At 32.5% G+C, this 25649-nt stretch overlaps 1 protein-coding gene across 1 annotated transcript; it reads left to right on the plus strand.

The window, feature by feature from the left end:
• Positions 1-1550: 1550 nt before the first annotated feature.
• On the plus strand, positions 1551-22381 carry LOC145694168 (general odorant-binding protein 56h-like). The gene is made up of 8 exons (XM_081770287.1): positions 1551-1687; positions 4461-4533; positions 9442-9506; positions 11345-11380; positions 13840-13960; positions 15285-15334; positions 17413-17479; positions 22247-22381. Exons 1-7 carry the CDS (start codon positions 1628-1630, stop codon positions 17476-17478), a joined length of 471 nt encoding a protein of 156 aa, XP_081626413.1. The 5' UTR covers positions 1551-1627; the 3' UTR covers position 17479; positions 22247-22381.
• The last annotated feature ends 3268 nt before the right edge of the window (positions 22382-25649 follow it).

Consider the following 25649-nt stretch of genomic DNA (forward strand, 5'->3'; position numbering starts at 1 on the left):
AAACTTCGAACCTCGATATCTGGGTCAGTACAATGAAAACATAATGTATGAATATATCTGGTCCTTGATTCGTGAAGGTGATGTACCATGTAAACGTCAATGTAGAAAACGTACATGCTTTACAAAGTGATTATGTTCAAGCCATGAAGATGATTTGCAATATAACATTTATCGGAACCTAATAAAATGTGGTTTTCGTGCAAACCACTCTCAGCAACAGCATTTTTTTTTTTACTGATAATGAAGTTTAAATGGCTGAATCTCTTTAGAAAGCACTTAATAACTCTTGAACCAACCAACCGACAAATTTTCAACATAGATAAGGTTCGGGCCAGGAACAGTTTTTATCATTTCACTTCGGCGGTACGATATCGGGGAGGCGAGAGGGAAAATGTGTAAAAAGAATAAAAATGACCGATATTTGCGTTGAATCCATAGTTTTAGAGGCCTCTGAGATGAAGTCACACTTCCGACCCTTAATCCAAATTCACCCCGAAACTTGGGGAATGGGAATACAAAAATGATCGAAAATGACTGGTAAGCCAAAAAAAAAAAAAAAAGAAACAGGGAGCGGTTCAGTAACAGTAAAAAGTGACTGACTAATGGAACATATTACTAATTTTCCTTATTTTAACCCAGTGAAGCGGGTAATTGACGCTGCTAGTATTTTATATAGCTTTTATATAGCTCGTTCTTTTGAATTTTCTTGTTAAACATAATGATTTACTCTCAAGTTTGTCAAATTGTTTGTCAAGCACAAAGTGAATTATTGACTGATGCATGCGTTACTTATCTCTGATAAATATTTCAGTTAACCAAAACTTAAATTGAGAGCTAATTGAAAATTTAGACTATATCTCAATATAATCATGATGTGTACTATCGTATTGGTAGTGACTCATATAGACCAGCTCGGTAATACCAATCTTCATTTTTAGTTTCTCTTAATAGGTGACATACAACATCCATACGACATACACCTCCATTTTCTCGAAAAATGTATTTCAGTTTTCACACTCACCCCGATCATTTTTTGAGGTGAATTTTATATATATATATATATATGCCTTGAAAAAAATTATTTCTTGCTTAACACTAATAATACACAAGAAATATTTATCTTAACACAATTCAAGGGGTTTGAAGTTTACATCTTTTAATTTAGATTGTCTACAAAAGCCAATAATGGTTTTCAAACGATATCGAAATTAGTTGTAAGAACTTTATATGAAATATTGTTTAAGAAACATTAAGAGAAGCTATATGAACTGACTCTCTTTTTTCTTCTTTAGAAACATACTACCATTTTGCATGATAACACATCATTTATCTTCTCATCTGACGAAAATTATGTAAAAAAACATGACGCCATAGGGATTTACTTTTCATTTTATCCTTTTTGACATTAATTTTGATTGGCTGTAAAGCCGGATGTAGCTGAATGGTATTTCCATAAATATCTATATACTTTTTATGCATGTGGCCAAATATGTGTGGTGTGTATATATATTACAACATTAGAATGTGGTTTCCTGTGTTTACATATATAAAAGGGTGAAATGATGAATTATTCGTCCTCTTTCAGATTTAGCGTGTTGCAGGACATATCGTGATAGAAAATTCAAGGATGAACTCGAAGGCCATACTATTTTTTGTCATTGCTGTCGTTTTCCTAACGTATGTTCAGGTAAGATACATTAACTTAATTTATACTTGGGACTTAATTTACTTATATAACGTCATTCTCTTCTTTACAACTACTTAGTATTCATTATCACTGAGTGTTAAAGGAGTTTCAGCTTCATACATTTTTATTTAAAGATAATTGTTTTCATGGAAAAATTGTGACAGCTTTTAAGCTAGGAAGAGGCAGTCGTTAGACTTTAGTCAATTTTAAGTATCTTTGAAAAGGTCACTAGCCATATTTTTTAAAAAAAATAGTATATAAAGCAAAGATTTATCAGAGATTTATTAAATATGTAATATACTATTTAAAAGAAAACATAAAATCTTTGTTTCTAGATATATTTTTAATATCCCGTACACATGTGAGCGAATTTTATGATGCCAACAGTTTCAGTTATTTAAATTTATTCTTATTATGACAATATTGAAAATAAATACATTAAAGAGTATTTTGTAAGTGTTCAACTACTTGCTTTCCAATGTTTAATGTTGTTGTTATTAATATAGTGGAGAACCTTTACGGTGATCTCTCTAAGCTAACCAATTACTTAATTTACAGAGTGGGCGAGTACTAGATTCCCATTCAAAATTGTTTATATATTTTTAAATACTTATCTAATTTTCATGAAATCCAACTCATTTTGTTCCTTGCAATACTAGAATCGATATACATTGCTAAAATTTCAGATAAGCAGCACCATTATCTAACAGTCTTCATAAATGGCCAGTGATGTTTGCGACAGATTTCTGTTATTACTCCAGCGGCACGTTTGCAAGAACTTCGCAAATTCGCTTCTCCAATTCATCAAGAGTATTTTATTTTGTTCTATAAATTTATATTACCGTAAAGATCGGACCAGTCTTCATATCAAACAAGCATCACCTTTCCATACTCCAATGGATGATCACAGATTTCTTGTAATATTACTTGGCAATAATGTTGTTTCCAAGGACGAAAATTCAACTCTTCCTTCAGAACAGTTCAGCTTATGTGTCGTATTAAACTACTTTTTCGAAACGCCTGTCTTTTATGATTTTTTTTATCTACCGGTTCACGAGGTCCTTTCACATTTCGTCGCCAATATCTTGTACTTGTACTTGTTGTTAACTAGTGAATGTACTGCATTCAAAAATTTGGAAGTCGGCATGCCTATTCAAAATTATATCTTTGATGAAACTTTTTCCATTGGGGTAGGTTTACGATATCTGCGGTAGCGAAACGTCCAAAACCAAGCAAAGAAAATGCGAGTTCGTTTCATTTCGACTTTTGAGGGGTTTAATCGTTTTGTTGCGGACCTGAATGGTGTGTAATTAAAACAGTATACAGCTTGAACTAAAGTCCTTTTATTTATCTTTCATTTGAGACCTATTTTAGTTCTGTAGGTTTAACCGTTTGTATGTAACAACCATTTCAGTGAAAACTTCTCTTTTTTCAGCATTCTAGACTTTAACCGCCTGGAATTCCAGAAAATGACCACGGGATATTAGGGAACTTTAATATATTGTTCAGGACATCCTATAGACCAAATCTGCCAATTTTCAGCTTTAAATTATTTTTCGCAAAGTTCAAACCTAAACTGACTGGGCTTAAACGGGAGAACCCTCAGAAACAAACGCGCACGGTGTTTGTCCAGTTTCAGGCACTACCCTTCTGTGAAGTATGATTGTACTTTAATTGGTTAAATTGCGTACCAGCGAAAAATAGAGCATATTCCGAGAATTGAAACCGGAGACCAGATATATTGCAGAAGTGTCCTTAGAATAAGAGTGAGAACTCTTAATACAGTGTTATAAAGAGCAAATTTAACTTATACCTTCGTCTGATACGCAGAGGGAAGTATAATCCATTAAATGTTAGCGCACAGAAATATTCATCAATGTAACGTTCGATTAACTAAATAGAATTTAATGAGTTTTGTACACATTACAAATAAACGCTATTGCAAAGCGTTAATATAAATAATTTATTATTAGACTGCAAAGTGAAATAAATCTAAAAAAATTAACAGAGAAAGCTACAAGAGAAATAAATCAGGACTTCTTTGCTGATAACTATCCTTATATTATGCTTATTGTAGAGATAGTTTAAAGGATATAACACCAATGAAAAAAACAGATTTATTTGCTGTTTTCCTTTTCGGAATTGCCTCCGAGTACTCATTTGACTGGAATACTAAGGTATTGTTTATAGACTTAGAAAAAACTTATTGAAATTTTTACTATGTAATTGGGACAAAATACTTAAAAAAATGAAAAACTTGAGAATTTGCTCGTGTATAAGATGGTCAGTAAGCCAAACTTGATAGTTTATACAATTTGTGTTTCTAGATCTTTTGTATCCTCTACTTCGGATTTTAACATTAAGATCACAAGGTCGAGAGTTTTTCCTACTAGGATGCTTTTTAAAGTTAATATTTGGTACAATTGGCCTCTCCTAAACTACCGTTATCATATACACTTCCAAGTACGGGTTGAGATAGAAAATTTGAAGGTGGTATTGAAGGTATCAATAAATAATTGTTTGTAACTTTAAAAATAATCAATAATCAATTCTGTCTAGGCAGTAGAAAGTTATATTGGAAAATATTCCGCGCATGAACAATTTTTATTTTAATAATGTCATTGCACAGAGTTTGTAAGAGAAACATTGGACTCTTTGAAAACTGTATTTTTCATTACAATTACAGTAGAATTCTAGTAGGAAATAGAGCACTAATCATTCGAAATTGCTGCTGCATTGTTTAAAATTTATTTCTTATCTCTATCCATTTAAGGCTGATGGTAATAAGAAGGAAAAATTTAAGCAGATGAAAAAAGAATGTAAAGATGAATCTGGAGTGACCGATGGTAAGTATTTCAAGGGAAGAATTGTCCACAATGCATTTAATAGATTTTAGAAGCAAAGTTCTAAATGCCGATTATAAATTAAGTTTCTCCAATTGTGTGAATACTAAACAATAACAAATTAGTTCAGTTTCAGACAGTAGACTTCCAAACTATACGGATTCAATACTCGAACTTGAACTAGTATATCTATAAGCACTAGTTGCAATAGAGTATTAAAGCCTGTTCCTCAGACGCTGAATCCATATCAAAAAGCCATTATACGCTGTATGTAACTTATTGTTTTTTGTTTTATGAGAATAAAGATCGAAACCAAACTTCAATAATTTGAACCACTTGAATAGAGGGTTAGGGAAACGGAAAAAGTTATTCTTGGAACGCTGAATCAATTCCAAGAAAGTGTTTCTTGATATCTCTTACAGTTTTTGCTTTATGAAAATCAGTACTGAAAACGGAAGTACCAGTAAATTCAATTGCTTCCAGTTTCGATAGAGAGTTTTAATTTATGATGAAACGTATACTTCTGAAATCCTGTATCGATTGCAATAAACCGTTTGCCGCTATCTATTCCAGTTTCTGATCTATTGTGATAAGTGTTGACACTGTAAATTTATTTATTTATTTATTTATTTATTTCATAAAGACAACACAACAGGCTTAATGCCCAGTTATAGTGTTGTATACAGAATTATTTAACATACACTATTGTACATATACAGATATACGTTATCTAGTTATACATAAGTTATTGCATGATAATTCTTTTAAACTTGTTCTCTGACATACTAAACACATCTATTACATGAAGTCTAATCATTTCATTATATGAAGCACACATTCTCCACAGAGGAGGCTTATGTAATATTTTTGTTCTTGCTTTTCTACAATAGAATGTCCCAGCGTTTGCTGTTCTAGTCTTACCTGTTGGGACACGTAATAATACTTCTGAAACTAATTCTGGACAATCAATTTTACCATTTAATAATTTATGTAAGAACAACAAATCAAAAACACATCTCCTTTTTTCTAATGTTTGAAAATTAAAATTCCTTACCAAGTCTTCATAGGAGACATACTTTGGATAGAAACCGGTTTTCTTGTATGTAAGCATTTTTAAGAATTTAAATTGTATATTTTCTATTGCATCAGTGTATTTAATGACATTTGGTGTCCAAACAGTACAACAGCATTCTAATTTTGACCTCACATATGAAAAATATAACCTTGTAAATGTTGATTGTTTGCAGAAATCCTTTCCTATCCTATAAATTAAACCTAGGTTTCTATATGCACTACTCGTTATCGCGTCAATGTGTTGAGTAAAGGTTAATTTGCTATCAAATATAACTCCTAGATCTTTGATAGTATTTGGGGTAGACAAGGAAGTGTCACTTATTGTATACGTAAAGCTAATTTGATTTTCTTTCCTCGTGGAAGATACAGATTTACATTTGGAAACATTCAGGACTAATTTATTTTTATCACACCACATTTGAATACTCTCTAGATCTTGTTGAAGTTTCACGCAGTCATCAATTGAACTTACTTTGGAGTACAATTTGAGATCGTCGGCAAAAAGAAGAATTTGAGAAGTTTTAATACATAGAGGAATATCGTTAATAACAAGAAGAAACAATAGAGGACCTAGATTAGATCCTTGAGGGACTCCTGAGAGAGTATTAAATTTTTCAGTAACAAATCCTTTGTATGAAACATATTGTTTTCGGTTATGCAAATATGATACAAGATACTCCATTGCTTGTTTCGAAAAGTTCAGCGATGCTACTTTCAGTAGCAAGACATCATGATCAACGACGTCAAATGCCTTGCTAAAATCAGTATAAACGACATCTACTGAGAGTTAATGAAAAAGATAGAATCTGTTCTTTGCAAGCTGGATAGATTTTAGAAACAATGAATTTCGATATATGTTATTACTTTTGGCCTTTGAAAATATGTTTTAATATCGAACGTAGCAGTAAATTTCAATCACTTCTGGCTTTAATAGAGTATCGTGGTTGTGATAACATGTTCTGTTGAGATCCTGAATCAATCGCCAAAAAAAAAAAAAACATTTGCCGCCATTTCTGTTCTACCACGATAAATGTTAAAAATAGAAAAGGCTAATTTGGACCACTTCCGGTTTGAATAAAGAGTTAATGTAAAAGGTGTAACCTATTATTGGGACGCTGAACCGACTGCAAGATACCGTTTCTCGATATTTCTTACCATTTTTGCTCTGATACCTATCGACAGACGGACGGGTGGATGAAAAAAAAAACAGTTCTGTAAGACTTACTTTAGGTAGTATAGTTTGAAAGTCTAATAATGCCAATCCCTAATTAGATTATGTGGCTAAATAAATTTACAGAGTGCATAGTACAAGATCAATAAATGTAACATCAGCTAGCTCTGAAAAGATTCTCCTCTGTTACATTATCTTCTTTCAGGACAGATGTTTCGCAGGGTTGAAAGTTGTATCGGTTCATACAATGTCAAAGAGACCTAAAATAAACTTCATGGGTTAACATTTTTATGCTTTGCTTTTAATTTTTATGTATTCGAGTATTATCTCAAAATCAGATTTGAATGGAATATGTAAAGGTATTTTAACCTTTTTGTTATTGAAAATGTCAACAATATCAATATGTACGTATAGTAGTTATGTTACCTTCCTTAATCAATATTTAAATTATAATAAAATGGTGTACCAGTAAATAAACAGTTAGGTAACTTTCTAAAAAAAAAATTTAAAGCTAAAATAAATTTTTGTTTGTATACGCATGATTTAACAGTTCTTGCACTTTATTTATAATAATGTTCTTTGGTTCTTATACAAGAGCTTGAGTTTTAAGACATGTAATATCCAAGTCATTACTCAATGTGTGTTTTTAAAAAGAAGTCGATTTAGGATTTAGAAGAATCATGAATAATATAAAAAAAATAGAACTTCCTTCCTTTTTCTTCCTTTCCTTTTACCGGAGATATGTGAATGAGTCCCTTTCTATGTTAAACTTTACATTACACAATGAGGTGTGAGTCTTTGAGAAGATGATTTTTTATGGCTACATTTCGTTAAATATAATTAAAACATTAAGTAACTAACTAACTCCATGGTCTAAGAAACCCTCAGGTTCATATGTTGCATTCACGAAAGCTCTCAATTTACTTTTGTCCTCAACCAATTGAACTTAGTTTCTACTTCGTATTCCTATTTCTTCGATATCTAGCTTAATATTGTTTGCGCCTAAGTCTTCCTATTTGGACTTTCGATTGGTTTTCAAGTTTGAAACCGTTTCAATTTCTTACATTCTAGCCACATACTTTGCACCTGAGAAGCTTAGGAGAGCGCAGAAATCTTTTGCGTAATAACTTTGCGTTAGATGTTACATTTGAATTTCTTATTTAGTGAACTATCAGGTAAACTTAACAGTATATCTGAAACTACTGAGAGTGTTTCTTAAAATTGACTTCTTGAAATTCTCTAATCGAGTAGTGTTCGTTCAGTAATTACTTCGACATGAAATAGCTGTGAAATCAACTATAAGGAAATTTAATTCCTTTACAATATTTAATGTTTCGAATATATATATAGATATATATCTCTCTCTGAAACCTTCTAACATATCTACGAGTATAATGACAGAAACAAAAATTGAATTATAATTACATATCATACCTAGACCAAAGATGTTGTCCAATAATGCAGCATCGAAAACTGAAACACCTTCAAAACTATCGACACTTATCTCAGAGTAATTAGTTCAAAATTCCATAATATTATGAATCAGTTTTATTTTAACTTGTAACTGGGCGCGTGGGGGTAAATTTTACTCCCAGATATGAACCAAGAAAGAGATAAAATACCAGTCAATTTGATTTTCGTTTTTTTATTCAATTGTTATCTCACATTTTTAAAATCAAAACCTATTTTAAGTGGCTTGTAATAAACTATGTAATACCATAAATTTGTTTGCCAATAAATCTGAACAATACTTTAATCACAAAAGTAAAATAACATTAGATTAAAATTCACCTCCACGCGTACTAATGGCAAATAGAAGAAGGCGCTTTGTTAAGGCTTAATTTTAATTGGATCGAAATTTTTGTCACATATCATCCTTATTTAAAAAAAAAGGAAATGTTTCAGCATGTGAGGAACGCTAATTTCTAATAATTAACACTCGTCGTTCTGCTACGTTCGCCGTCTCCCTTTATTCAAACATGGATAGTGATGATGATGATGGACATGAGGATGCTTCGTTGTTGTTGTTTCTTTTTATTAAAACATGAGCCGAGTTAAATATAAATAAGATTAGAATTATTTATATATCTAGATAAAATTTTCAAGTTCTATGTTAAGTAAAAAATAATTTAATAAACTACATGTAGTGATTTGCCCTTAAACTAACGTAGTATTTAACAAGCTTTACCGTAAAACTATTAACAAGCAGTGACAGATCTAGTCCGGGGCTGGGGGGGACTATTATTTAAAATTTTTTAAAGTTTATAGTAAACTTATGAGATACCTATCATAGTATGAGTTCTGGCCTTCAACTTGTTTTTTCTTTCTAGATCCACCACTGTTTACAGGCCGTTGTCATGATTAAATTTGAGCATAGATATTTGTGTAACTGTAAGTTTAAACAATTTGAACTTTTAATAAAGCAAGATTTTTAGCGTACAGTGAGCTGAAGGCTTGTAGGAAAGCTTGCTTTCATACTTTAGATTGATTTAGTTTAATCCTAAACAGGTTTATAATGAATCCTACTTTTCCACACAAGATCTGACATTTTTATTTCATGACGTGGATGTTGTATTCAATAGACGTAATAAAATATCCTTTCATAGGTTACTTGATTTAGTCTAGTAGTTCATCTTTTATTAAGCTTAAATATGTTTTCTTCTCAGAGGAATTTCAACAATGGAAAGAGAACAAGAAAAACGATGCTTACGAACCATCAGAAAATGTTAAGGTAATCTTTAGTTCAAAATTATTGATTGATATGCTATTTCTCAAATATATAAGAAGTATATGACACAAGTAAAGTTTAACAGCACCCAACAAAAAAGTAAAATAAATAAATAATTAAATAAAATTTAAAAAAATATCTTAGATTTAATATATAGAATGAAAAATATGTGTGACTGATTTTAAATCGAAGGGATTAATATTATAATGGTGTAATCACATTTAATTTATTTTTATGATAAAAATGTACTGTAATTAATTTGGGAACAAAACAGCTATTTACTTTATTACTAGAACTTTCACTTTAATCAGTTATCAATTGATTCAATCTGTGATTTACGTTTTCTGTTACTAGATTGGCTTTTCTGGATCTGGTCTCTGTTTTGGAGTCTTTCTCTATGGAAAAACTGGTTCAAATCACTCTAACGTTAATACGTTTAATTTATACTAGTATACTCCTTTCCCTTTCCCATTAAGATGAATCTTATACTCCTACTACATTTGTACGATCTGGAATTTGATTTACGATATACATATAAAAATTTGAATAATAGATATAATATACAAAGTAAACCTGAAAGATGTGCACAAACTCCGGGAGGTGATTCGTAACATCAAAGGAATACAAAAAGTCCTCATGCATATTATTGAATTCCGCGTCGTGTAAGAGTGACAGGAGTACCAACTTGGAATCGAAAATCGAATCGTGACAATTGGAACGGAACAGAAAAAGTGTACATATTTCGGGAGGTGATTCGTAACATCAAAAGAAGGCAAAACGTCCTCTTGCATGTTGTCGAATTCGTTGTCGACGCTTGTACATTTTTCTATTCCGTTCCAATTGTCAAGATTCGATTTTCAATTCCAAGTTGGTACCCTTGTCACGCTTACGCGACGCAGAATTCAACAATATGTAAGAGAACATCTGTCTTGTTTTGATGTCACGAATCACCTCCCGGAGTTTTTGCACATCATTTTGGTTCATCCTGTAGATTAACAAGGTAAAGATAATATAAAATGAAACCTCTTTGAAGATTTTTTAAAAATTTTAATTGAGGAAGACACTAAACCTTAAATATCTTCATTAGGTGGTGGAAAGTAAGCAATGGCCTATATGAAAACTAAATCACGGTTGTATATAAGATCATTAACATACGTATTTAAGATTATTTCATTAATTATATAATGGCTTATTGAGGCGATTAGAGAAAGCAATCATATTTTTATCTCTATTATTGTTTTCATGTAATTAATTGTTATTTTTACTTATTTTCATAAAAAAAATCTCTAACCTCTAACCTCTTTATTTTGAGCCAGGAAGTGTCCACTATATTTTCATACATAAGCGACAGTATATTTCTCTCCTCCTTCTCTCTCTTCTTTTTTCTTTTCTTTAATGTTTTGTTTATCTATCAGTTATTCTATTAGTTGTCAGATTACAATGTTTACCCCAAAGTATGTCAGCCAGTGTTTTAAATTTTCTTTTCAAGTGTTTCATCCCCCTCCCTTCTTAATCAGATTCTCTCTGCTATCCAGCTAAAGATTTTTTTTTGTTCTGTTCCACATTTCCATACTGAAAGACACATGCTTTTGTTTATCATCAAGTCTCCATGCGATTCATTTTGTTTTGCAAATATGGCAGGTTTTATGTAAATATACTGAGATCCTAAATCATTCTTTTTTCTATTTTTTATTTAGTTTTAAATTGCATTCAAGTGTATAACAATAAATTCTATAGCATAAATACTCAATATATACTGGTAATTAGAATTCTTGCATTTTATATAAAAAGGTAGTACTATATGATACCGAATTTAATACAATCTTTTTCTTTCTTTACAGTGCTTCAAGCGTTGCATGATGCAGAAAATGGGATTTGTGAGTACATAGTTTTTGTTTTCCTATTAATTATTAAATATACTCTTCTAAATACATTAAATATAGTCACGCCAAATATACATATACAGGATATGGATAATCACAGTACAGTTAATATGATAGTTAAGGGTTTAGATGTTAACAGATCGAGTCCATTAACAAACTCGTGCGAGATGACCTTGTTAGCTATTTATTACAAAAACAGAACTCAAAAATTCGTTTCCGTTACTTCAACACTCCGAAAGTCTTTATATGAAGAAAAAATTATATTAGTTTGTTGCGAATATAACGTCCACATTAACGTATGATGGGTGGTGTCGCTCTTGCAAATCACAATATACTAAGGTCAAGTGACTAACATCACATACTCTCTACACACCCAGGAAAAGAAACTAGGAAATTCCGACAGTCAGGCGGTGTTGTTTGGTTGAATAAGTCCGTATGAAAACCCGACATGGAGAACACAAAATTCCTCATCGCTCATGACTACCATCTCTTCCGCTATCTGATCACTTCTTGAGAGAGAGGATCTTACCTGATGATCGTGGGTGCTATGTGCGTTTAAGGACTTCTTTGCATTGCAGACTACATACTTCTTTTAGTTAAGAAATCCAATCGGTAGAAAAATATGTGTTTGAAGGTGACGACTGTTTTGATTATTGAGATATCGTAATTTTTTTTATTCCTTTGGAAATAACGCATCCGGGGTAGAAATTTCATTTGTTTCAACATAATTCATATTAATAATACATGAAAATGAAATGATATCGAAAAATATTCTGACAATGTTTTTCTTTCCGTAGAATTAATGTAATAAAATAAGAAAAGCAGTGGACAACTAATTAACTTCCTTGTTATCATAAGTTAAATCTTTGCATTTAATTTGTATTTCTGAACTTGAATATCGGCTATTACATTCGGTTGTTAGCCTGGAACAAAAGTTAATACAAATACTATTCAGTCCCTACATACAGTATATACACGTACATTATAATAAAAGGTGTTTCAAAATGAATATCAAGCTTTGTACTGTTTATTACATTTAATCTACAATTATAAATAATACATCGAATAAAATGGAAACTCAAACAGTTTTTGTTACAAGTGATCAAATCTGAGCACCGTTCATCACACGGCATACATCGAGTCAATAGGCGAATTTTTTCCAAACATTAGTCAGTGTGTGTGGAGTAATTGTTGCAACAACTGCTTCAATCTTGTTTCTTAAGTCGGATAGGTCAGCTGGTAGCAAAGGCACATACACTTTCCGCTGGGATATGACACAAAACACATTCGATTTAGGGGAGTATCGTTGCGATTTTACCATCTCGTGGGGATTTGCTGACCCCCAGATGCGAACATTATGAGTGTTCTCAATCGCCACTTAGGTGAAATGTCGATTAATCACAGAAGATGATACAATCCAGAAAATCTTCATCTCATTGAGCTACTAGTCGCCATCTTTGCTACTAGCGCTTTCTAACGGCAGACAGATGAAACAGTGCCTGCGCATGCATGCATACAAAACTGTTTGAGTGAATTTACTGAAACAGGAAAAAGGGAAGTTTTCGATAAAACGTGGAAATCCAGGGAAATCCTCGCGCTGACTGATTGACCAATACATGTAAATGCCTAAAATTTCCTTTGTTCTTCAGAAATAAACCAATATATTGCAATAATTCGTGTGTGTTCAAAGTAGCATAATTTACTACCATTATTGGTTGGATGTATTTGTGTGTATTTTTTTTCAATATAGCTAAATTAATTTTCACATAACTTCTGTCTTAGTAATTGGACACTTCACAAACAAGGGAAAATTTGATAAGAAAAGGAAAAATTTTGTCAGTCGAGGGAAATTTTCTTAAGGATACCTATGAACACTGGCCACATCTACGGCCATCTGGATACACAAGAGCAGTGCAGTTAGAGAACACAGCGAAAATCGTTTTGTTTATCGACAAAAAAAAAAAAAAAAAGCCGTATGTAATTGTGAAGGCAAACCAACTTGGACGCTGGCTTTATAGCCAAACCCGTGCCAAATTTGACAAACGTAGAATCGTCCATTCATTTCCACACATTACTATTGTCTTGGTCTTGTTTTTTCAGTAGAAATCATCAGCAAAGGAAGTGGATAATTGAAGGAAAAGAGTAACAATGTGCACTATTTATGTAACTGGAAGCTGGGATAGATTTTTCTACTTTATATATCCCCTGAGATCGAAAACATACAGAATTGAAATTATCACATGTGGGACTCTAATTTCTTTATTCTATTGATTTTTAAGAACTTAATATTCTAACATGATCATTAAAGAGCTTATAAAGATGGAATGAGAGGAAAATAACATTAGCTTTATATTAATATATGACAAAACAATAAAATCTTTTTCTTATAATTTCACAATAGTATTTGTGTTGAAGTTAATTAAGATAACTTAATCTTTTATTTCGTTTTATAGGTTCATGAAGGTAAATTGAATAGGGAGAAAGCTGAGAAAAAGTGTGAGAAATGGTATAAAGACAATGAAGATAAGAAGAGAGAATGTTTTGCTGCCATAGACGAATGTGGGGATAAACCTGGTGAGTTTGATAGCTAACTTCTATATACCTAAACAATTTCCTCTCTGCTATTGAGAACTCTGTTATTGGGATAAGTTGAAGAAACCTGTTCAATGTTTGGAGCGAAAATGAAATTATATTTTAAGTTAACCACTAAATTTTCGTAATATAATCTCTTAGTTAATTCAAAACAGTCAACAATTTACATTCTAAGCAAACTTTATATCCTTTCTTTCTAATGATTTATAGAGCTTTCCCAATAAAAGTTGTAATTTTTCGTGGAAAGTGTAAAAATCCTGAGATAAATCCAGGGTTCTTAACGGTAACGGAAGTTTCAGCCATAAATAAGTTCTGCTAGGCTCCAGTTCCGGAACTGGAAAAAAAATTCCAAGAAAAATATTTTCAAATGTAGATATTTCCTGATAAAAGCGGTTTCGAACTCGCCCTTACCTTGGACACTTTCCTTGAAAATTGTTCCCAAGCCGGAAGGAAAATTAAAGTCGATTCTCGATCTTGAACTAAACCTGACGTTGAAGTGGATTCGTAATTACAGAGAAAAGAAAACAGCTTTTGCAACAAAAACCGCTGTATGTTGTTTCATAAAGTTAACATTTACCGTGAGTCAAAATCATTTCCAGCTTGTAAGATTTTGTAACAAAAACTGCTATCGGTTGTTCTATAAAGTTATCATTTCGCGGTTATCATTTCAACATCATTTTCAGTATGTAACGATCTTGAACTAAGGTTTTGTAACAAAATCCGCTGTAGGTTGTTCTATAAAGTTATCATTTCACAGTGGGTCAACATTATTTTCAGCTTGTACCGATCGTGAACTAAATATGTTTGCAAATGATCATATGAACTTTATTTTGGTTTTCCTCCCGATGTATACCGAATTAGTTTTCTTGACCACAACACAAAAATGCATTTCAGTTTCGTTATTATTAAAAATCCTGTAAAGCTACGTTTCCTCATTTAGCATATTCATTTTGCGTAAGACATATAAAAGTAAGGAAGTAAGAATTATCGCTTTTGATCTGATGTGCAATGTATTTAGACGTCTAAACCAATCACAAGAAAGTAAATTTTAATCTTAAAAAGTAAATTTTTTAAAGTAATTACTGAGAAAAAACTATATTTTTAGTGCAACCATGAAAGAATGGATAAAAGTAACATATCCTATAAAGAATTGAATGTTTTGTTCTTAAAAATTATTCGTCTTCTTATTTACTATATTCTCTTCCTTACCTTTCCATTTTTGCAGCTTACTAGTTATATTATCAATAGCAAAATATACCTTTTATCACAATATATGGATATTGATACGATACTCTCACTGTTTCAGTTGAGTCTTGTGACAATGCTTGGGAACTATGGAGGTGTGTTAAGTCTCATGTAAGTATATACAACAGCAATTATATTTATAATTATATTAGTAAGCATAATTATTCAAACGAGAAATTAATCTAGGCATCGCCTAAGAAATTAAAACAAGTATTAGCATTAAATAGAGTGTCTATAAGTATTTGAATATATCATATCGTTTAAAAAATTATTGAGCCTTCTGAGCACGAGATGGGAATAGTGTTCCAAATCCCATCCAGGATATGTGAGACGCAACGGATGCAGCTTAAAATAATTTAACATTTGACAGTTCATTCTCTAGATGTACAAAAAGTGTTGGAGTTCCTAAGATGTTATACCGTGAATATCAATGAACTTTCCCCACAATTGAGCTACATTTTTAGTGTTACTTAGATGAACGAAACAATGTCAACCGGTCAAGAGAGTATGGATAAGTTATCGAAACCAAACACAAGATGATTCAGTCGCTTTCGTTCAGAAGATTTCAGTGTCCTCGACCAATCACAGTAAAATTGAATGATATTCTTACATAGTTTGAGATTGTCCAGTATTTAAGCAGTCATAACATTACTAATGACATAAATATTCCAATTACCTATGACATCATACACTGCTAAACAATTTGGAGAAAGCTAGTAGCTACGAAAAGAAGCTCTACGTTTGTGTGCATATGGCCCGATTCAAAATATTTACTGGATCGAATTTCTATCTGCAAATCTCTAGTGGAACGCAACGAACGGTCGGGTTGATTACGATACGGTTGATTACCGCCGGTTTCTGATGCGGTAGATTACGAGTGATGAAAAGTGGAAAACCTGTAACAAAAATGTGCGACAGAAATGAGGAGAAATTCCACAGTCTGTGACAAGGCCCACATTGATACCCAGGAAGGCTATACTGTACGTTCGATGTGTTTGGAGAGAGACATTGTGCATTATGAGCACCTTTCACCAGGAAGAGCGATAAAATTAAAAATATACTGTCGACAATTAGCGCGATTGGAACTACGAATTCAAAAGAAACGACCGCAACTGGACAACAGAAAAGGAGTCATATACCACGCTGACAACACCAGACCACATACATTTATAACGATCTTCGAAAATGAGAGAACTTGACTGATAGGTTTAACGCATCCACCGTATATCCTGAATCTGGCACCGCCAAAGTATTATTTATTGTCATTTCTACAGAGTTTTCTGAATTGTGTTAAGTTAGTTTGGAACGAAATCTGTGGAGACCACGTGTAAAAGTTTTTGAACAGAATGCTAAGAAGTTGTGTAGAGACCAGATGATGTTGCTAGGAAAATGGCAAGAGTGTAGAATAAAATAATGAATATGTGGTTTGATAATGTCATTTTCAAGTACTTTTCAAACAACCTGATGTTATTTTGACATAAAACCCAATTCACACCATTGTCAATACAATGCTCTACGTTTTAGCATGATTCTACGAGTCCCGTAGTAACTGAACTGCTAGTGATTATAAGGACATATTGGGTGAGGAGGTGCATCCTGAGATGAAGATGTTCTCCGGAAAGAAATATTCTTCCAAGACGATACACATAACCCAATCAGAAACCTCAGAGTAAACTTCAGTGCATCTACTTGTCCACTAATATCCCAACTTGAACATCATCGAAGAAAAAAATGTGGCAAGTTTTGAAGCAGCAATTGTGGCGAAAATTTCTCGCTAATCACCACTAACTGAAATAGATGTTAACCTGGGGTGATTTATGCTTCAATTTTACAAATAAACCAAGTTTCGCTGCATGCTAATGATGGTCCAAGTTCTAGTTAGGTAATGAAAATAGACATAATTATTATCTTTTAACATAAATGCATGTTTATTAGAGTATATTTCTTTAAGAACATTTGCCAATAATTTTGTTCTTTTGTAATATAACATTAATTAAAACAAATACAAATTACTTATGTTAAACAACAAATAATAAAACAATCCTGAAATATAATAATAATGAATCTTGGGAAGCTCATATAAATGGAGAAACTTGAATTATTGACAGGGGATATGCGATTTATTTTACAAAATGTCATCACATACGAAACAAATATAATACTAACTTAATTGTCATTCTTTCCTGTAGTGGAAGCAACAACGTGAAGGAAATGGAGAAGGTGGCGAAGAAGGTGGCGAAGAAGGACAGGATTAAGGTAAATAAGTTATTTCATTAAGGATTGATTTGATGATCTGCTGGTAAGTTCCTGACTATCATAGCGCAGGATAAAGATCATATATTTAGCTATTTCGGCAGAAACGATCGCATGCTATCTACCCGTTTTGTCACAATTTACCAACGTGCTTGAGATTGACCAGAAAGTAACAGTTTGTATGTTCCTGAAAATCACTGCTAAGTTTCAAAGAAACAACAAGTAATCCAGACTTCGGTGCTTCTAGTGCTGTAACTACTTGAATATGAGCTGATGTCCCAGACGCTGAAATTGAAGGAAGTTATGAACTAACTTCGTGACATCTGCTTAACAACAATTGACTAAGAATAACATTTCTAGATATTGCCTTTTCCACTTGACTACATAACAGTTTTGTTAAGATATATTTAGTTTTAATTCCAACTCACTAGGGAAATACATGAAGTGCTACGCGGGGATCTGCATGTGTTATATATCGTTGGAAACGTCACACCGGGTATACCTCACATGTGGAATATCTCGCTTGAATGGGTTCTGTAGGGGGCGTGGCGACCATTTGAAGATCAGAACAAGGCACGCTCCGAAACACTAGAAAATATGGATGAACTAAAAAACTATGAGGTAATTGTTTTGAGACGTGGTGTGTGTATAAGTTTGAAAGGTAGCTGAATACGAATCTGATATCAAATGTTTACAAATCAAAATGGCAGATTCAACATGGCGGACACCAATTACAAAGGAACATGCTATACTTCTGAAATTAGGTACATAGAGATATCCGACGTCGCTATGTATGAATCGTATACTAAAAATAAAATTCAAAATTGCGGATCCAATATGGTGGACAAAATGCAAAAAACTGCTGTTTAACTGAAAGCGGATAGGTAGAGGTTTTCGTGGTCGCTGAATATGAATTCAAAATGCAATATGTCGGATACAATGTGGCGGACGAAAAATGCTATATATATATGTATATATATATATATATATATATATATATATATATATATATATATATATATATATATAGATAGATAGATAGATAGATAGATAGATAGATAGATAGATAGATATATGTCTGTGTGTGTGTGTGTGTGTAGAGAGAGAGAGAATGGGCATATGTTATTCTTACCCATGTAATAGAAAAATGCCTATAGTACATAAGGGGTCAAGTAGGGGCAGGTGATGTTTTATAATAAACAGGGAACGTGTTTTGCTATATAATCATGCCAAAATTGAGGTACAGAATGCAGGGAAAGCATTTTAGCGCACATGACAGCTTTACGATAGAACAGATTTCAATCATAGACAATAATTATTTTACTACCAATTTCCTTCCCCGGCCCCGAAGAGATTGGATCTACCGTTTTGAATTTTACATTTTGGTATCCGATTCATACATAGAGATTTCGAATGTCTTTATATATCCAATTTCAGATACTAGGTTGTTCTTTTTAGTAATTTGTGTCCACCATGTTGAATCCGCCATTTTGATTTGTAAATATTTGATATCAGATTCTTATTCAGCTACCCGTGCAGACAGGAAAGGAACACAGTTGTCTGCACGCTTTGCCTTCTTGTCCGGAGTCAAATCATGTGGGACCTATCGACTCAACTTGTAGTGTTTCCAAGTTGATGGGGGTCTTGCCGAATAGTTTCGAAACTCTCACTGGCTTGTACTCCCAGTCCCACACATGTTTGGCCACTGTTCGCCTCAATTGCCGCCTGAAGATTTTTATTTTTTACATGTGTTGTTGTTCCGGCACGTGCTACGTCTTTGAGTGTTTCGTCACCGTCCATAAACTTGTTAAATCACCGCTGCACTGCCCGCGTAGTCACGACACCCTCACGAAATTCCTGGCATATCTTCCGCCCCGCTGTAGTGTCTTTGACCCCAGTTTGAACTCGTAGAGCATACACGCCCTTATGACGCTCTCTGTATGTCCCATTTTCATTCTGTATTTACGCAATTTCACGGTGTAATTGAATTACCACAACCAGGTAGTATGTTGGATATACCCACACCAACAACTGATCTTCGCCTTATCTACATCCACATTCAACTCATGGTGTTGGGTCAATTGAATACAGACTTCCACAAAAGCAACAAAACTATTTTAGTTTAAACCCCAAATTCAAGTCTATAATTCGATAACCAAAATCATGTACATCATAATTTTACACGCTGGTATAGCATGTAAGTCTATACATAACGTTTATTTTGTTCTAGTTCGGGAGAGCTCGGTCGAACACGTTTATTTAAAAATGAAAATCTAAATACGAAGTTTCTTAAGAAACAAAAAACTGTACTCCATATTATCCTCTCCACAAGCTTGTATGGCATGTCAAGGTCTACCTTCATCCCAAGTTTGATCCAGATTGGATTAGGTCAACTATTTTGTTTTTGTTTTTCGTTGTTGTTAGCTGATCACAAATTTGATTGCCGATAATTCGGAAACCAAAATAGTATACACCATATTACTTGACATCCTTCTATAGCAAGTAAAAGTCCATCACCATCCTAAGTTTGATCTAGGTGAGATAAATTCAACTCAACTGGTAAGATTTATAATGTCCTTGATATTTCAGGAAAATAATCAATGCACGGCATAGATAGTTCATAGTTACTATAAAAGTTTCAAACATGGTTGGTAAACACTTTTCCTCCTTCTGTGTGGTATATTGGGATTCGTGACATAATTGTATATTCAAATTATTTATCTGTACTATGTGAATCCGTGTCAAATGTTCTAACCATGAGGCTCGACATTTTGTTAAAATATAAACACGTATTTTACCACCATGTTGTTAGTTCAAAGTAATCATTAGTTTAATTGGCTTCTGTAAGTTTTGAGTGGCAGCCATATTTGTTTTCGAAGATGTACCATTTGTGTAGGCTCAAGTGGTTACAGATTTTGAAATTTTTAAGGCCCTATCCGATCGATGTCAACTAAAAAGCAAAATTTTCAGCAAGCTATAATCTATAACGCGATGTACTATTCGTGTCATCGAAGAAATACAAAAAAGGGTATGTTCATGGTAACTCACGTTACGTAATGACGTATATTTTGAAGAATACTAACCACAAATAAACTTAAAAACTCCTCTTTTTTTTTAAAAAAAATGGAAAGCTCTCATATTTATACAAATAATTACCAAATATCGTCATTTTATATGATACAGCAAACCTAGGTGAAAATAAAATATTATAGTAACTCACGTTACAAATTTTTTCCCTACATTAAGAATCTGATTTTTAAGTACATTTTATTTTGTCCTGGCATAGCTATGTGCATGAAATTATTATGTAAGATAGGGACACACATAATTTAATTATGGCAAAAATATTAAATTTTTATTTACATTTTATGACTAGTTATTTTAGTGGAACATGCAGAGAGTCGGGTAACTCAGGTTACATTTGTCAACGATCTTTAATTATTAAGTACAAGCAACATAAATTTATAATAACTTGAAATAACCACAGGTTAATTAAGTTGAAAATTGAACTTTACTTTAAGAAAAGGTTTCATCAATTATATGAAATTTTACTTGGGATACCGACAGAAAAAAAATAAGACCTAAATAATAATATATAAAGCTTGTATAATATAATCAACATTAAAACTTAGTAGATGAAAGGTAACCTACGGAAAAAATAAGAAAATAATAATTCTCTGAAAAAATAATTAATGATGCCAGCCACATACAACTATATTTTTATCAAAAGAATAACTTGACTAAAAATTATCACTATATTTCTTTCATGAATTTTTGTCCCTGTTTCCGTGGGCATGCCAAAAGTATGATTTAGGTTTGAAAAGACATGACCTTGACGAACCTTCCGATTTTAGCAGATTATTTCTGCAAGAAGGAAAATTGTCAGGTAATTCAGCTCTTCTGGATTAAGACTGATTAAAATGTTTTAATACACCAAGTTTGACGTGCTTCTTGGCTTAGTTTCGTTTGTGAAAATTCAGAAAAATGAAAAACGTATATTTTTTAAAAAAAGTATGCAATTGTTTCGCATAACAGCTCTCCCCCACAAGTAAATCATCCTGTATTTATAAGAATGTTATGATACCAAAAATATGAGTTTCCCATTTCCTGCAAGTACCTTTATTATGAACACAAAGTCATATCGTACAAAATAAGCATATGAAGAAGTATAGTTGCACGAGAAATTACTCTACACACATTGGAAATCAATTGACTTGCAAATGCATGGATGAATTCACTGATAGCGTTTAAATTCAGAGTTGTACTCATTTCGGGGTATTTTTATACAATCATTGTGGTATATTTTGTTACATTGTTATATTGTTTTTATATTTCAATATTTAACAATCAAATAAATATTATAATTATCTAATGAATATTAATTGTCGTTCGACAACTTGTTACGACTCCACAAACTTACTCCTTGTCGAAAATAAATATGGCTGACACTCGAAACTTATATAGTCACTACAATTAAGCTGATGATTGTTTTGAAGTAACCATACGAAAATATATTTACAATAGAATATATATATTAAAAAATACTGGTCAACTTGATTGAACTACTTGATACGGATTTGCTCTTTTGTTATTCTTTCACTGCAATAATTTCAAAATTGTTAATTTAATTAAAATCACAAGTTTTCAACTAATTTTTTCATCAAAAATGTATTTTTTCTTTGTTTGAAGTTTTAAAAAGTATTCGATTTTTAATGTTAAAATACTCTATATAATTATTACATCTGAATTTCTTTTGATATTATTTTACAGTTATTTGACTATTAAAGACAACAGGCTGAATTCAAGAAACCAAAAGTTACCAGCATTGTTGAAGGAATCTCAGAAATTAATATGACAAGTGTAAATTAAGTGCAGAGATCAGCGTTATGTATATCTTTATTTCAATAAAACATTTCCTTTATTTAGTTTAAGTAGTTCTATTTTTTATTTTTATTATTTTTAAGTGTGTTTAGATTAGTAAAAGAAACGATGATTTCACTTTCTTATACAAATATTCAGAAACGTTGGTATGATACCTTTAGTCACTATAGGGTCTATTGGATTACCAAGGCAGATTTGACCAAACACAGTTTTTACGAAATTATTTTTAGGAACAAACGATCATTCAGAAAGAAGTGCATTATTCTAGCAGAGAAAAGAAAACAGGTAAAATTACGTTGGCGGCAGTATCCAAATGAAATAACTACATAAAATTTGGTTGTCATCAGGCGGGAAACTTCCAAAATTTTTAAAACAAAGAAAAACTTTTTTTTGTGGGTTAAAATTAAGAAAATTGAGGATAATAGTAAAAATAAAAACATTCGGGACATGTATAAGGGCATCAACGAATTTTAGAAAGGCTATCAACCTCGTGCTTATATGTTAAAGAAAACTGACGGAACAGTTCTCACTGATACAGATAGCATCTTAAATACTGTATCTGCGAGAAATGTCTTAAAGATCGAAATTTCCAGAACGAAAGTAACTATTTTACTGACTTTTGTGTTCATGTTTCTGTTTGAAGTGTCTAAATATCTACTAAGAACAGCCTACTAAAAACAAACCTATAGAAAGTCACGATAGCCATTGGCATAAGTTTACATCTGCTTTCAAGAGTCGGATGGTTTGATCCCAGGCAATGTGATTTTGTGATGGACGACATAGAGAGGGACAGAGAAAGGAGATTCATGGGACAGAGAAGGATACATTTACGATGCGAGCTTAGCATTCGAGATACAAATGATTTGACATCTTCCATATTCTGAGGAAAATTGTGAGTTTTCTCACTCATAATAAGAATCATACCCTCTCAGCAAAATCTGTGAGAATCAAACCCGCAGTTGTCGAACTTCTTCTTCTTTTTCTAAGCTTCAGATGATTGTCCAATGAGAGAAAGATCTTAACATATGGAGAATAAAATACTTCACAGCTTTTGGAGACGGCTTTCGAGCTGAAATCTTCTGGTTACGAAACTATGATGTTAACTTCTCATACACGGAGAATGCTACTTCATAAAACATGTTTTCCTTGCATATCCGGAGAATGCCATCACTTTCGAAGCATAAAAATTGGAATTATACTTTCATTGTGTCTATGATTTTTGTTTGGAGTGCCAAAATATCCACAGCCTCCTAAAAACGAAGCTATACAGAGTCATGAGTACATTGGTAGAGCGCTTACATCCAGTTTCAAGAGTCAGAGGTTTGATCAAGGATTTGTGGCGAGATTGAGAGGGAGAGAAGAAAGAGGGATCCAAATATGGGGACAGAGAGAGAGAGAGATACATTCGCATATGCAAAGTTAGAATAGAAAAAACAATTGATAAAACATCATCCACATTCTGAGGAAAATTGTGGTTTTGTGTACCATAAGAATCAAAGGTTCCAAGTCGAACTTAGAAACATTATATCCGCAGTTGTCGAATTAACTCTTAACGCACCAAACCTAATTCGTCAACGTTGTTTACCAAGCTGGGGTCTTCTAGGGACCCCAAGTATTATTTTAATTTCTCAACTTATTTTTTTGTACCTTTTAACGAAAGTATCATTGACCTAATTATGTAGCAGATATCCCAAAAGGGTGCAGGGCACATATAAAAATCGAGAATAAATTGGTTCTTATAGTTGCAGCAGTCTCACCAAATATCACCCTCGTGGGTCCCTAGAAGACCTCGCTTGGTGTGTTAAGATTTAAGATGAACTATTTTTGATACATTAGATGATTGCGCAGTAAGAGAAAGATCTTAACATTTGGAGAATGAGGAATTAAAAATTTCACAGCTTTAGGAGTTTGGTTTCGAACCACTGCACTATGAAGCCACAACGTTAACCACTTACTCACGAAGAATGCTACTTGACGAGCCACGTTTTTCTCGCATATTTCAATAATGTCAACACTTTCGATGCACGTAAATAGTAAATATACTATTGCTTCTATTAGGAATGGTTATTTATTATAAATACTGAAATAGGCGTTGTAATATGTAATATGTAATATGAAAGCAATGTCCATGGTAAGCTAGAAAGTTCAGTGTCTGAAGTACTACAAGGTCTCATAAGTAAACGTTCAACAATCTGGGATCCAGACCTAGTATATATTGTTCATAAAATCCTAACCTAGATTTGTAAAAGTACGAAAACTGATAAAAGAGTTTAGGAGTTAGAATGGACTAAAGCTAACATTGTAACCTACGAAAAATATTATTTGCACCTTAGTCTCGATCTTCTTCAAGCTCTCCTTGGTGGTATTGTGGCTAGTGCTGGCCTCTTTGTGCACGTGATCTTGGAAGAGGAGTATAAAATTTTAATTTCACAATCATTCACTTTTCTTAAAGATTAGTCTTCTTTAGCATATAAGGAATAATAGTAGGAAGTAAAACTAAAAGCTTTCATTTCTCGAACTTCTATTATATGTTCAAGTATGAACGTTTTTGATTCTTCGATTATTTTGCTTCACAAAATCACAATATTCCTCAGAATGTGGATGTTGTTCGATAAATTGTTCGTATAATTTAATCCTTGCATGTGAATGTATCTATCTCTGCCTCCACATTTGAATTTCTCTTTCTGAATGTCATTTGTCACGAACTCACATGGCATGGCATCAAATCTCTAGTTCTTGGTACTAGGTGTACACGTCTTATCAATATACAAGCGTGACGTCCTATACATTTGTTGTTAGTATGCTGTGGATATTTAGGCACTTCAAACAGGAAACACAGATAAAAAAATAATAATACAAGAACTAGAAAATGGATATAAAATACCCAAAATAGACATTCATAAAGAGTACTCAAGATTTATATGAACATTTCCATGTAGTGGTTACTGAGAAAGAAACGAAATTAACCAAAGATCACTAATTTCTTTCAGCAGTTTATGAGTAAATCAGCCCATGCAAATTTTTATCTGAATGGAAGCAGTATATTACGTTACAGCAGCAATAAGTTGACGACGGGTGTTTTAGACAATTTGTATCTTTACAGAAATACAATTATTGTAAAATGTATGGTAGTGCAGTATTGTGGAAAATCACTCATCTTCACAGCGCAATATTTTACGTCTGATTCTAACAATCAGAACAGTTTGCATATCTATTAACCTCATCTATCAGCTATTAAATGATGTTAACTCGGACCTGCTAGGACTGATATATCTTGCAATTACGGACGATA

Source organism: Thermobia domestica, chromosome 9 (assembly GCF_964235325.1).
Source record: "Thermobia domestica chromosome 9, izTheDome1.hap1.1, whole genome shotgun sequence".
Taxonomy (NCBI): domain Eukaryota; kingdom Metazoa; phylum Arthropoda; class Insecta; order Zygentoma; family Lepismatidae; genus Thermobia; species Thermobia domestica.

Coding starts and splice junctions, on each gene's coding strand:
- LOC145694168 (XM_081770287.1), top strand. CDS start 1,628: ATGAACTCGAAGGCCATACTATTTTTTGTCATTGCTGTCGTTTTCCTA. Junction 4,534..9,441: donor TGAATCTGGAGTGACCGATG/GTAAGTATTTCA, acceptor TTTTCTTCTCAG/AGGAATTTCAACAATGGAAA. Junction 11,381..13,839: donor TGATGCAGAAAATGGGATTT/GTGAGTACATAG, acceptor TTCGTTTTATAG/GTTCATGAAGGTAAATTGAA.